A 12231-nucleotide genomic window follows, 5' to 3' on the forward strand; every position below is an offset into this window, starting at 1 on the left:
GTGATCTTGGTTGTCCTCACAGCAGTGTGAGAGGTCACGTGAGGGTCTGACCATGTTAAATGATAAAGACAATCAAGGTAAAACTCCTTTGCTTTGTGTCGCTTAATGTAAAATCAGGTGGCGTTAAGATCCGCTTTCTTCTCTCAAAGCGGATGAAAAATGTTCTTTGTCCAATTCTGTGTGGAATCTGAAGACAAGTAAGTCTTTGTATGCGGCCGTCACACGTGATTGCGTTATGTAATTCTTCCATGCAGCTGGTTAGTGATGTTGTCAAAGCTGACCGCTCTGCAGCAGCTGGGTTGTATGGTGATCCCCTAAGTGTCCATATAGTTCATTATTGTAATACAGACACATTTTAATCATTAAAAAACAATGGCATGCATCAAAATGACCCTCTCCTCTCCTCTCCTCCTGGCTCAGCAGAGGAAATAACATGAAAGAAACAGGGTCTTGAGATCTATTGTTGATGTTCAAAGTTCTTGTATTTTCTACAGAATGATTTCAGATTTAGAAATGTTTCTGCAACGTTTTGGGCGCACGGCGCGGCGTTGTGCACTGTGGGGGACGGCGGTCGCTCAGTGGTAGAGCGAGTTGTCTTTTAACTCAAAGGCTGTGGTTTCGATTCCCGGCTCCGCTTGTCTACATGCCTATGTGTCCTTGTGGCAAGACACTTAACCTCATGTTGCTCCTGACGGCTGTGCCAGCATACGGATGTGCTGTATGAAAGTTTGAAAAGTGACTAAATCTTATACTTTATTAATCCCCTTAGGGAAATTATTTCTCTGCATTTGACCCATCCTAGAATTAGGAGTAGTGCCCGGGGAGCAATGGGGTACCCCAGCCCTTTTTAACCTGGTGGGGATCCTCCAGTTACAAGCCAAGTTCCCTTTCCACTTGGCCACGGGCCACCCCAGTGTTAGAAAGTACAATATTTACATAAGCATCTATGAAAGACATGATTTGAATGTAATGTTTGGATCATTAAAGGGGCGTTAAAGGTCTTTTAAAGATGTGTTGCCCAACATTAGCGCCTCTTACATCACATTAAGGCTCATGTCATCCGCATGGTCGAGCTGTACACTGCAATTAAAGAGAAGTCAAATCGTGTTCACACAGTGTGTCGGTGCATGTTTAGACCACACACTGTCAAGAACCTGTACAGCCATTTAAGTGTTGAGCAGCAGAGGAGCCATCTGCCGCAGATGATTTTTGATTGTTGTTGTAGAGGCTGACTCAGAGTGGCTGTGGTGACTCAGATGCTCGGGCTTTGATGAGACAGTGAGACGGAGGGGGGATTAATTGTTGTCATTCAGTGTCTGCATCGATGGTAGTTGGATAGTTGGAGAGGCTGCTGATGAAACAAGTAGAAGAAAAAAGGCAAATGAGCGGAGTTTGATGACGTCTCACACATTCCCTTTCTGTCTCATTCAAAGTCTGATCCAAACTCGTGTCTGAATGTTCTCATTGGAAATTGATGCAAACAACAGGGACACGGTGGTCAATAAATGAGCAGATGACAGAGCAGCTCGGTGCTATCACTAACATTGCTCCTGGTTCTCAAGTTACTGCTAAATAACATCTGTGGGACCTTTTTTTTAAAAATCTTAACCATCTCCTGTGGGACCCTGCTGTGGCAGCAGTTGCCTCTGCAACTGCAGAGCATTTGGAGATAATTATAATGTGATGGGAGTAAAGATTTACGGCTTCTTTAATCTTAACAAATGCAAGAATAATCTAAAGGCTGATATCAGATACCAGTTTAACTAGAGAGCAGATGTATTACTTTCCTTTTAGAGGATGCTGGGAATAAATCTGCCCATTAGTCAAACCACTGAAATGATTCCTCACAAGGGGTTCACCCAATATTGATCTTCCTTTGGTTGAATTGATCCGACTCTACCAACAAAGGCTAGCAACGCTCTAATTGGTCAATTAATTTAATAGTTGAACAAGCAGCAGAGCAAAGAGATGTGGTAATTAGGTGGTTAGTCATAGAGAGTGGCTAAGATAACAGGGAAAGAAAGAAGAAAGGTCATTTATGCATGCTTTCATCACAGGGAATAAAGAAATAATAGTGAAACTCGGGGATTATCTGACATAGTTCTTGTTATCCCCGTGACGGATATTTGTTTTCGTTGTAAACATGACGACCACACACAGTTCTGTCTGGACAGATGAACACATACACACATATGAGTTTTTCCCATGTGTTTTTATCAGAGGAGAAACGTCGAGTATTTGTTCTTATCTGCGTCGTAGCAGAGCTCGCAGTGGAAAATGCACTTTTAAACGTCGCCATCATTTACCGCTGCCACTATCACCTGTGACTTATCGGGTTGTACTTTTAGGGGAACACTGATCCTCGGAGGCGAGTCAAATTTATACTGTTCTATGAAAATAATATTCTCCTAAAGCATTTTTGCGGCAGCTTTGTTGCTTTCACAAATCACACACGCCCAGTGTATATCACCACCGCACCAGATTGAACCAGGGATTAAAAATGTCAGAGAGACGAGTGTGGACGGGCAGGCACGACGGAAATACAAATAAAAAAGACGGGGCTCTAAATTTTAAATGCAGTTTAGAGATGGAGCGAGGGGAAAAGTGAGCGGTGCGATATATGAAGATGGAGTGTGAGCGGAGGAGAGGGGACACCCACCGTGACGTGGAGAAATGAGAAACCTGTTGAGAGAGACGTTTAGTCATCACCACGCGGGGAGTTGGCTTGGTCCCAAACCACCTCATTATCATTTTTTTTATTACTCCATCTTTTCCAGAGCAAGGGACGGCACCCGCGGAGGGGGGGCGGGGGGTTAGAGAGGAGAGGGAGAGGAAGACGCGTCAGATTTATATGACATTTAGAAATTGAGACTACATCTCATTATCATGTGCTATAGTTTATTGTGCCTGGATGTCAAATGGAAAAAAAAAAATGGGGAGGCGAGGAGGAGGAGGAGGAGGAAGAGGGATGAGGTTGGCTGCTGAGCCATCAAAGCTGCTCTCCACAGTAGCCTGCCAACACTGGTGGCGGCTCGCTCTCACAAACTTGATAACCCAAACACATAACCACGCTCACAGACGGGCGTAAAGAAATCCCAGCTCTTTGTACATCAAGCAGAGATGAAGAACTCAATCGGAAAGAAAAAAAAATGACGGTTCACACTTGGGCACGTACGCACATATTGGTATGAATGAGACTCGATGTGTGGGGTGTGTGTGCGTGTCTACACACGGTGAGAGTTAGATGAGGGAAAAAGTTGAGAAACTGCATCCTGGGCTTCGCCCCTGGACCTTGACTTCCATTAGTCTGCCATTGCCTGCTGGTGAAGCCCTCTTCCACCACATGGCTGCATTGATTTTCTGCAGTGTAGCACCGCAGGCTGTTACACCTGAAACGCAACTAAGTTATGCAGGCGAGTGGAACGTAGAGACACAAGTGGACAAGTGCAGCCACTCAGGGAAAGTCTTATGTGAGCCTTTGTTGACGCATCAATGCCAAGCTGTCTTTTCTAGTTTGTAAATTGATTTTATTTTTCCCCGCTCCCTATCTTCGGTTCCCCTTTTGAACAGCTTGCAACAACAAAGTGTTGCCTGTTTGCACAACAGTTATTAAATATTATTCCTACCTGCCGCACATTGTGTATGCTGATGTGATAGAAAGACAAGAAATGTGAATCAGAAGGAAGGTGTGTGGAGGGACAATAAATAAGAAAGAGGCTCCGCTTGTGCACTTGCAGTATGTGCTCTTTTGCGATATCTGTTTTATTAAGTCTAAGAGGGAACGCGGCAGGTATCCAGTGTGCTTGATTGCAGCCATAATTTGATCTGTGGCGAGGATGCGTCATTTGCTTTTAGGAAAAATGACAAATACTGCTTAGTGCTGAAGAGAGAGGGAATTCCTTCAAATAGCAGTGGTTTCAAATGGGAAATTTAGATATGACCTATAGACCTGCTGCACTCCATTGCAGCCGGTTGATTTTACTCAGTATCCTCTAGGCCCGCAGTGCAGTTCAAAGGAATCTCTGCAAAGGCTTCCGTTCAAGCTGAAACAGTGGATAATAACAGTCTTGATTTTATTTGAGGCAAGGCACGAGAAATACCTGTTAGGTTGAGGGCAGTGTTCTGCATCAATGACTAAAGGCAATCGGCCTCAGAGTGTGAAGCGGCATTGCAGTCCCTGCTTCATCATTTCTTTTTTGATGTTTATATTCAGGCAGTCTAGAGGTGATCTGAAAGGCAGTAGAAGTTGAGATCAAAAACCGATGATGCACATGCAGGCAGATCTGTTAGAGCAGGGTTCCATAAATGAGTCAACTATAGGATGCTTCTGGTTCCCCGCAATGTTTTTCAGAATTTTAAGATGAGAAGCGGCTGCTGGCGAGATTGACGGTTACATTCTTATCCTGCACACGCAGGCTCCCACAAGTGCACAGTATTGAAAGTGTTGGTGGGGGAAAAAGGGTCTGGTACCTTTTTATTGTCCGAGGAGAAGGCAGGGTTTCATGGTTTTTACGATTATGAATGCGTTGTTATTTTTCAACACTGCAATAAATAGTATCATTATATGTATAGTAGTAAATACAATAAAATAACATGAACATGATTTCATTATTGGTTGTATTGCACTGGCCCTGAACTATCCTATCACTATCATACAGTACCAGCAACTTGCAAGTAATTATTCTTTAACTTCTTCATCAAGTGTGTATTAGCTTCACTTCATGTTTCATGTCTAAGATATTTCTATAAATTAGAATAAAAAAATTAAAAAAGTGATGGACCCTGGTTTCACTTTGTTGAATTTTTCATAGAAAAATACTAACATTTCCTGGTGGAGCCAAACCATTATGATTAAATAACATTCCATTTTTACCTAAGTTTCAAATATTTCTTGACCATCAATTCTCTATTACACTGCAGTCGTCTCTCCCCCCCTTTTTAAAGGCAGCACTTTATGTGTTGCCTGGATTGAAGACTTCCAATTCCAATTAAGTAACTACGACACGTAAAATGTGACAAATTATTCAATCTCCAAAGCGTGGAACTTCATCTCTATTATTTATCCCCTGGTCCTGACACATGCGAAACAAAAACACAACAAGATAACCTTCTCGACCTCTCATCTGCTCCCTATTCCTCATACTTGCACCTAGAAATATCAGCTGGGTTTGTTTCTAAAATCAATAGAGACAAAAGAAGCAGGTGGCTTTGGGGTCATTTCACCGGTGGAACTGAGCTCTCTACAGTTTTAATGTAACATCCAGATCCCGGAAGGCCGATGGATTAATTATTGAGGTTGAGCGCACACAAATGCACTGTAAAACACGGGCCATTGTTTTGCGAAAATGTGAAAGGATGGAGGATGATGAGTTTCTGCTCTGAGGGATTAAACAGGTTATTAGGACTTCCCTGTAAAAACACAGAGCAGTTCCTAAAACACCACTTTCTAAAGGGCACAGAGAGATTATCTGATAGTTTTTAATTTGTGTTTTTGAATTATTACCTCTTATCTTTAATGTGCGGCAGAGGTACAGCATTTGTCATCCGGCCTGTCGCAATGCCTCATTTAAACTTCCTCCTTCTCCCGTTCCGTCTACCTGTGCCGGCTCCTCCTCAGTCTCCCTCTCCTCCCGTCCATTTCTCAGAGTCACTGAGGACATTCAGTGACTCATGACTCGTCGTGTGATGGAGTGAGTGTTGTGACGGCAGTCCGCTCAGCAGGCGCGTGGGCCCGGGTCAGTTTCTAATGGACTTAATGAGCATCGGCCCAAATGAGCGTTTAATGGGTTCTGTCTACCTGCGGCTACGACAGCACAGAAGTGATGTGGTGACAGACGCAGATGACAAAAAGAGAGACATCCCAAAAAGACAATTTTAGGAAAAAAGTAGTAGTATAGTTTTAGATAATTTTGGAGCAACTTGAGATTTAGGGTTGAAGATTTGCATTTGACCTTGAGAGTGATGGATCGTTCAGAGCCAACTTGGCCAAATTACGAGAGCATTTTGACAACAAAGTGGTCTAATTTATGTTCACATTAGCATTACTCGACTTTTACAGAATTAGATTTATTGTAACTATATGCTTGTATGCACGTCTGCTGTAGATAAATTGTTTGAATTTGTAATCAGTTCAGTGCTATTAAGGAATTATATGGGGGTTTAAACCCTTTCTTTGTAGCCCAGCAAAGGAAACTTTAATTTTTAACCAAAAATTGTGGTGAGGTTTGTCTTTTCACTTACACTTGGCTTTTAATCAATCAGTATTTAATAAAATGGTAATATAATCATTTTAACCTTTAATGGGCATTGCGTGTAAGCACATTCTTTCATCATATGCTTGGTCTGTAAGGCACACTTCTAATATCAACCTAAACTGAACAGGAAATCATCATTTGAAAGATTAATGACACATTCAAAAAGCTTATTAAAATATGAAGAAAAACCCCCCAACTCTTTTTTTTTAATGTTATTAACCTAATAAAATTCAGGCAATTGTAGTGGTCACGACTTTATGAAAGGACCTGAAATTGAACACCCTTTCTCACGTTTCTCTGCTCCACCTTTACTTTTACAGTTCATTTGCTATTGAGATTTGCTGTAATTCACAAAATGACCGTATGCCATAAAGGATTCATGGAATGGCTGAGCACCAATTGTTCAAGACAAACTGACACTTTTGTCACTTGCAGGCAGTTCACAAATGTTCCTCCTGAATGAGATTTCTGCTTGTGACACACAATGAAACATGTGAAAACAGCTTGCTGGGCACTTGCTGGGTCCCCAGTTCAAATCCCACCAGAAACTGTTTAGCGTCATGACAACTGAACTGTGTTAGTGAGTTGCCTGGGTTTTTATAAGGATGGTCTCACAGGTCATCATTAGTGAACATCTCATCAAAGTAGTCATGTTCAACCATGTGCGCTTTTGTTTCTTCAGAGTGCCGTGACGTGCTGTTACCCATGATGCTGCGGGAGTTAAGTGGGGCGCTGGCCAGTATGGCCGATGGCCCTCATGACGAGAGGAGAAATAGTCTGGAGCTGCTCAACAACATTCTGGAAGTCCTCAGCCGGCACAATGTGGTGAGACACACAGCGAGCCTTTTAGTAAGACACAAGAGAGTGTCTTTTGCTGCTTTTAGTCCTCTGGGTTGTTTTAGAGTAGATCTTTGTAAACTGTGCTGTGATATTAAAGAACAACCTGGGATCCAATTACCTATAGGTCAGATATACTGACTAGATTTGTTTTACAGTAGATCTTTAAGAGCACATTGTTTCACTGTATTGCGACTCCAACCATTGCTTCTACCTGAAGCAAGACACTCTCTCTACATTGTTACCTCGTTTCTCCTCTCGTTTCCTTCGAGACTTTTTCATTCCGAGGGCATCCGTACAGATTTACCCAGCATGCACACAGCAATCTCAACCCTTTACAATGTCCAAGATTCATTTCGCTGCTGAAATGTGTTTTTTTTTTTTGTCCCCCCCCCCACTCACTTGGTGGCAGATGTTGTTTCCCACTGACAATCAAATGTCAGTGGGAAACAAAATCACATCCTCAGGCATCACATTAGGAGCAAACTCGAGTGACCCAATCTGATGCCAGCACAGCTCCAAGTGTGTATTTAGACGGTCTGCATTACAATCAAAAAATAAACCAAACATGCCAAGATAATAATGCCATGCTAACACTGAAAACAAAGCAGGTCACAGAAACTACCAAACATCTGACAAGGCATTAGGGAATTATGAGGGTAAACAATATTGTGACTATGATTTTCTCAAATGTGTTGATCTGTCGAAATGAAACCCCGTTAACTCTCAAACTAACCATCTTTATTATCAACACATGCATTGAAATGCATCGCCCGCATCCATTTGAGGGCTTTTTAATTGCTTCTGCAAGTTGTTGACAACCTGCTGAGTCTTTGAAGTGAAGGTATGGCGTTTTACAGCCCCAGTCATTTGGATGGCGCTAATGAGACGTGAGCGTTGTGAGAAGAGAGACGGTGAGAGGAGAGGGAGAAGTCATGAATGGAGTGGAGAGAGTCTGATGACAAAAGCAGGACGTGGCAGAGGTTCTTAAATTTAACCTCCATTCAAACGGGTTATACCATTGAGACATGGGGTCTCATTTTGAAGAAATACAATCGTGTGCGGACCACAAAACCAGTGACAGAGAGCAAGGCTCCTGTCTGCTCCTGGGTGATATAACCAAATGTTTAATATCCTAGCAGTGGGAAGCTCAAATAAGGAGAGGAATAAGAATAGTGTCACACAGCTGTGTACCAAGTTAAAATCTGACAAGTCATCGTAATCTTAGGCGTCTTGATTGATCAGTAACGGATAAGACGATGGATAGTAAACTTTACACATTAACTGAATATTTGTCAGCTTATTTACTATAACCCCAAATAAATGTGTCATCAAGACACCTCTCCTATGTTCATATCATAATATCAAACTGAAGTGATTAAAATGCTAATGATAGCTGTAACTCGGAAACACAAATGTGGTTTTATCGTGATGATGCACGGTTTGTTTTTTTGTCCACTTTCTTTTCTGTTGCTGATCAGTGAAATGACATCGTTTGTCATCATTTGCCATCCACACATACGTCATGTCGAGTCACCAGCAGTGTTTTTGGTAATTACTCCGACTTCCTCGTGGGGGGGGGAAGTTCTGCACTGGAGCATTAAGTGTTATAGACACTTCGAGAGAGTTCTGGTTCTGATGTATTTCATTATTGAACAAAATGAGCTTCAATTCGCTCTAGAGAAAGACAAACCAATGCACTCACTCGTGTCATCCATGTGTGTGCCCAAAAGACTGCACATGCATTGTAATGATTGCATCACCTCTGCGTGGCTGTGATCTTTACGCTGCAGACACTGAAAACACTACTCAACAACACTGATGTGTGGGATCTGGAAAAAGCCAAAAACTATGTAAGATGTATGTTTTTTCATAAACAGAAGAGGCCAGATAAGGAGAAACTGCTCACGGTCATGAAGGGATGATGAAAGAAAATGTGAAGTTCACAGATATGAGAGGAAAACATAAAAAAAAGAAAGACAAGAAAGACAAAGGGAGCTGGAGGAAGTCTTACATCTGAAGGAGGTGGAGATATACAGTAGATACGATGAATAATAAAAGCAACATAGAGGGAGGACATGGTGGTGCTACTTTATTTGACTCTCTTCCACTCTCGGTGATACCTGATTAAGATGTCGCCTCACAAAGACCTCCAAGAAACAGAAAGAGACTCTCAAAGACAAACAGATGTAAGACAGGATGACGCAATAGACCAGTGCCCATGTCAGTGGGCACCGAGTGTGTTGTGTTGAATTCTTAAGCAACTCCTGTGTGTGTGAGGGCGAGTAAAAGGATGATGCTAACAGAGGAAGACAGAAAGACATGACTCACGAGGGCTTTTTTTTTTCCTCTTCTCTCTCTCTCTTTCATCCCACCTCCAAAACAGTGTTTTCTGTGTTTGCGTGGTATCACGATGCTATAAAGCTGATGATGCACTTGTGCAATTTGGAAGAAGTGAAGAGACCTTTGACTTGCCACACGCACAGGAGGTGGCTCTCTGAGCACGTCTCTTCATGCAACAAACACACGTTTGTGTGGAAATCATTTTACCTGCTTGTTATTTCTGGATTCACCCTCGTTATGCGTGGCTGATCAGATCATACAAGGACAAAACACACAAACTCAGACACACACACACACACAATTGGGTCAGATTGGACATGGACACAAATGCATGTAGCTGCATTAACACATTTGCTGGAGCAGATGCTTCACTTGTGCGTTGCTTCCAGTCTATAAATATAAACAATAAACACAGTATTTTATGTAAAACAATAAACACACTATTTTATGTAAAACAATAAACAGTATTTTATATTTCAAGTGAATTTCCATGATTTATTCATTTTCACACATTCCTTTCAGCAGCTCCTCTGCTTGGCTCGGCACGGTTAGGTTGCGTTTCCACCAGCGATAGCATCTGGTACCATGTACTTTCTTTTTTAAGTACTTGCTCTGACGAGGTTCTAAGCGATTAACGTGGGTTAATCGCCAACACTTACCAGGGAAATCTAAAATCTCAAGTCAAGTCACTAGTCACAGTGATGACTCCGCCCACGTTGAGTAGGTATTACTTTCATAGTGGGAAACCAACCACTATGTAGAATATTAGAAAAGGGCCAAATGAATTCCAAATTGTAGGGTAACAAAGCTTTACGCTGACTTTAGAGCTTACATTTTATATGGCTATTTCTCCTTTTGGTATCATTTTTATTTGAATGTAAATATAAAAGTAGCTATATTTAATTGCTTCTATTTAATGTGACCCACTGATTTCAAATCAAATACCACATTATATTACTTCAGTGGATGCCCAGGGCTCACATTTTTGTTTTGTTTTTTTAGTGCCTTTTATATTTTACATGACTCGAAACCAAAAGCATATATTATATTATGAACCCAGGCCACTGGGACACACCTCTTTGTACTGGACTGTAGTGTTAAAATGCCCACAGTCAGGTTTTTAATTTCAAATATTGGTGTCAATTATTTCCATTGCTCAGTTTAATTATTTGGAAATTTGATTAGGTTTGGAAGTCTGACTTAAGTTAAGGTGCAGATGATTCAAATAATTATAAGAAAACCAGGAAATGGTATATTTCACCGGGTACAAAGACACACAGACAGTTCAATGCGTCTCATCACTACTCTTCCCCCTGGGCAGATGGAGCAAAAGAAACATGTTGGAAAAGTAGCTTCAAAGGGAAAAGAACAGTTAAAATGTGAGAGCAGGTCTGCACAGAAAAATCCACATTCACACGTGTCGGGAGCCTTTTCAGGTTCAAGCAGCCACGCTGATGATGATTAACTTAATCTGCTGGTGAGGCACATTTTCTGGAAAGTGAGCAGAATTTCTGACTCAGAAAAGTGTTTTTAATTTAATCAGCCACCCTTTCACTCTAATGGAACTCAACTATGCACAGTTATGCATAATATCCAAAGTTCTGTTGAGGGGGAAGAAGTTCTGACGTGTTCCTCGAAGCAGTGCCGACGTTACGTTGGAGTGGATCATGTTTTCATTTGTGTTTACACTCACAAAAGTACAGTATAACAATCTTTGTCTCTTGTGTTATCCTAGGGGGAAACATTTCAGCACATCCAGGACATTGTTGTGTCTCTGCTGAGGATCATAAACCAGACAGTCATCACAATGGGCCGTGAACATGCTCTCATTGTAAGTACATGACTCTGCACACACATGGGTCAAGTGTTTTTCTTGCATATTAGTAGAACTCTGCTTTCACTTGTGTCGGCCGTGCAGCTGCACGCGGAAACATAAAGTATGTTTGACGACGGAGAAATGTAGTTCCAAAGACACACTTTTATTGTACATAGAAGAGGAAGGACAGAAGGAGGGGGCTCACTCGGTTATGGGACAGCTCATAAAAAAGCATGGACAGGATGTTTTGGGGCCGTACACACGAAAACAAGTACAGGAGAATCTGCTACAGTTTTCTTCTTTTTTGTAATGTTGGCTTTTTACCACACGGAACAGGTGTTTTGTGAGCACTGAAATGCTTATTTTCCAAAATAATCTCAAAAAGCCACCGTTGCATTTTCGTGTAGACAACCAATATGTTACTTTGGGGAAACAATGATGTCATCGTCCTCTCTCTGTTGCTCTTTGTCGCTGTCTTTGTCACCTCCCTCTTCTTGTGTTTGACGTTTGTTTGGTCTTTTCTCCTGATAATAACTTATATTTACTCAGTTCATTCTGGCTCGCTTTCTGTGATTGTATACTTTTTGGAATCAAGCTTTATTTAAAAAAGAAGTTGTTCTGGGGGGGGGGGGGTGTGTGGATGAAGACATTTCTTGGAAAACTGCTTTTAAAAATGACAAAGAAAAATAGATGTTTTAAAAAGTAAAGTTTTGTTTCCGTGCGGATAAGGTCTTGAATAGAGACGGAGTAATTAATATCTGCGATGTTATCCAGGATTGTAATTGGTGGCTGATATTCAGTGGGAAGCAGTTCAAGGCAGACTCTTGTGAGATTAGTGGTGAGGCTCTAAACTGCTGTGAAGTGAGCATCGGTGTGTGCCTGTGTGAGTGTTGCAGGTGTGTGTTTCTAACAGGGATACACCCATGCGGAATAGTAATTGGTTTTGTTGCACTGCTGTAGCCAGATGAAACGACTCGCTGT

At 41.7% G+C, this 12231-nt stretch overlaps 1 protein-coding gene across 1 annotated transcript in view; it reads left to right on the forward strand.

Moving 5' to 3' along the window:
- LOC131472235 (dedicator of cytokinesis protein 2) overlaps positions 1–12231 on the forward strand; it is an 84030-nt gene that overhangs the window by 27488 nt on the left and 44311 nt on the right. The window contains exons 25-26 of the mRNA XM_058649191.1: positions 6937–7079; positions 11170–11265. Coding sequence (XP_058505174.1) covers positions 6937–7079; positions 11170–11265 — 239 coding nt within the window. The remainder of the gene's footprint in view (positions 1–6936; positions 7080–11169; positions 11266–12231) is intronic.

The sequence above is a fragment of the Solea solea genome, chromosome 14 (genome assembly GCF_958295425.1).
Source record: "Solea solea chromosome 14, fSolSol10.1, whole genome shotgun sequence".
NCBI lineage: Eukaryota > Metazoa > Chordata > Actinopteri > Pleuronectiformes > Soleidae > Solea > Solea solea.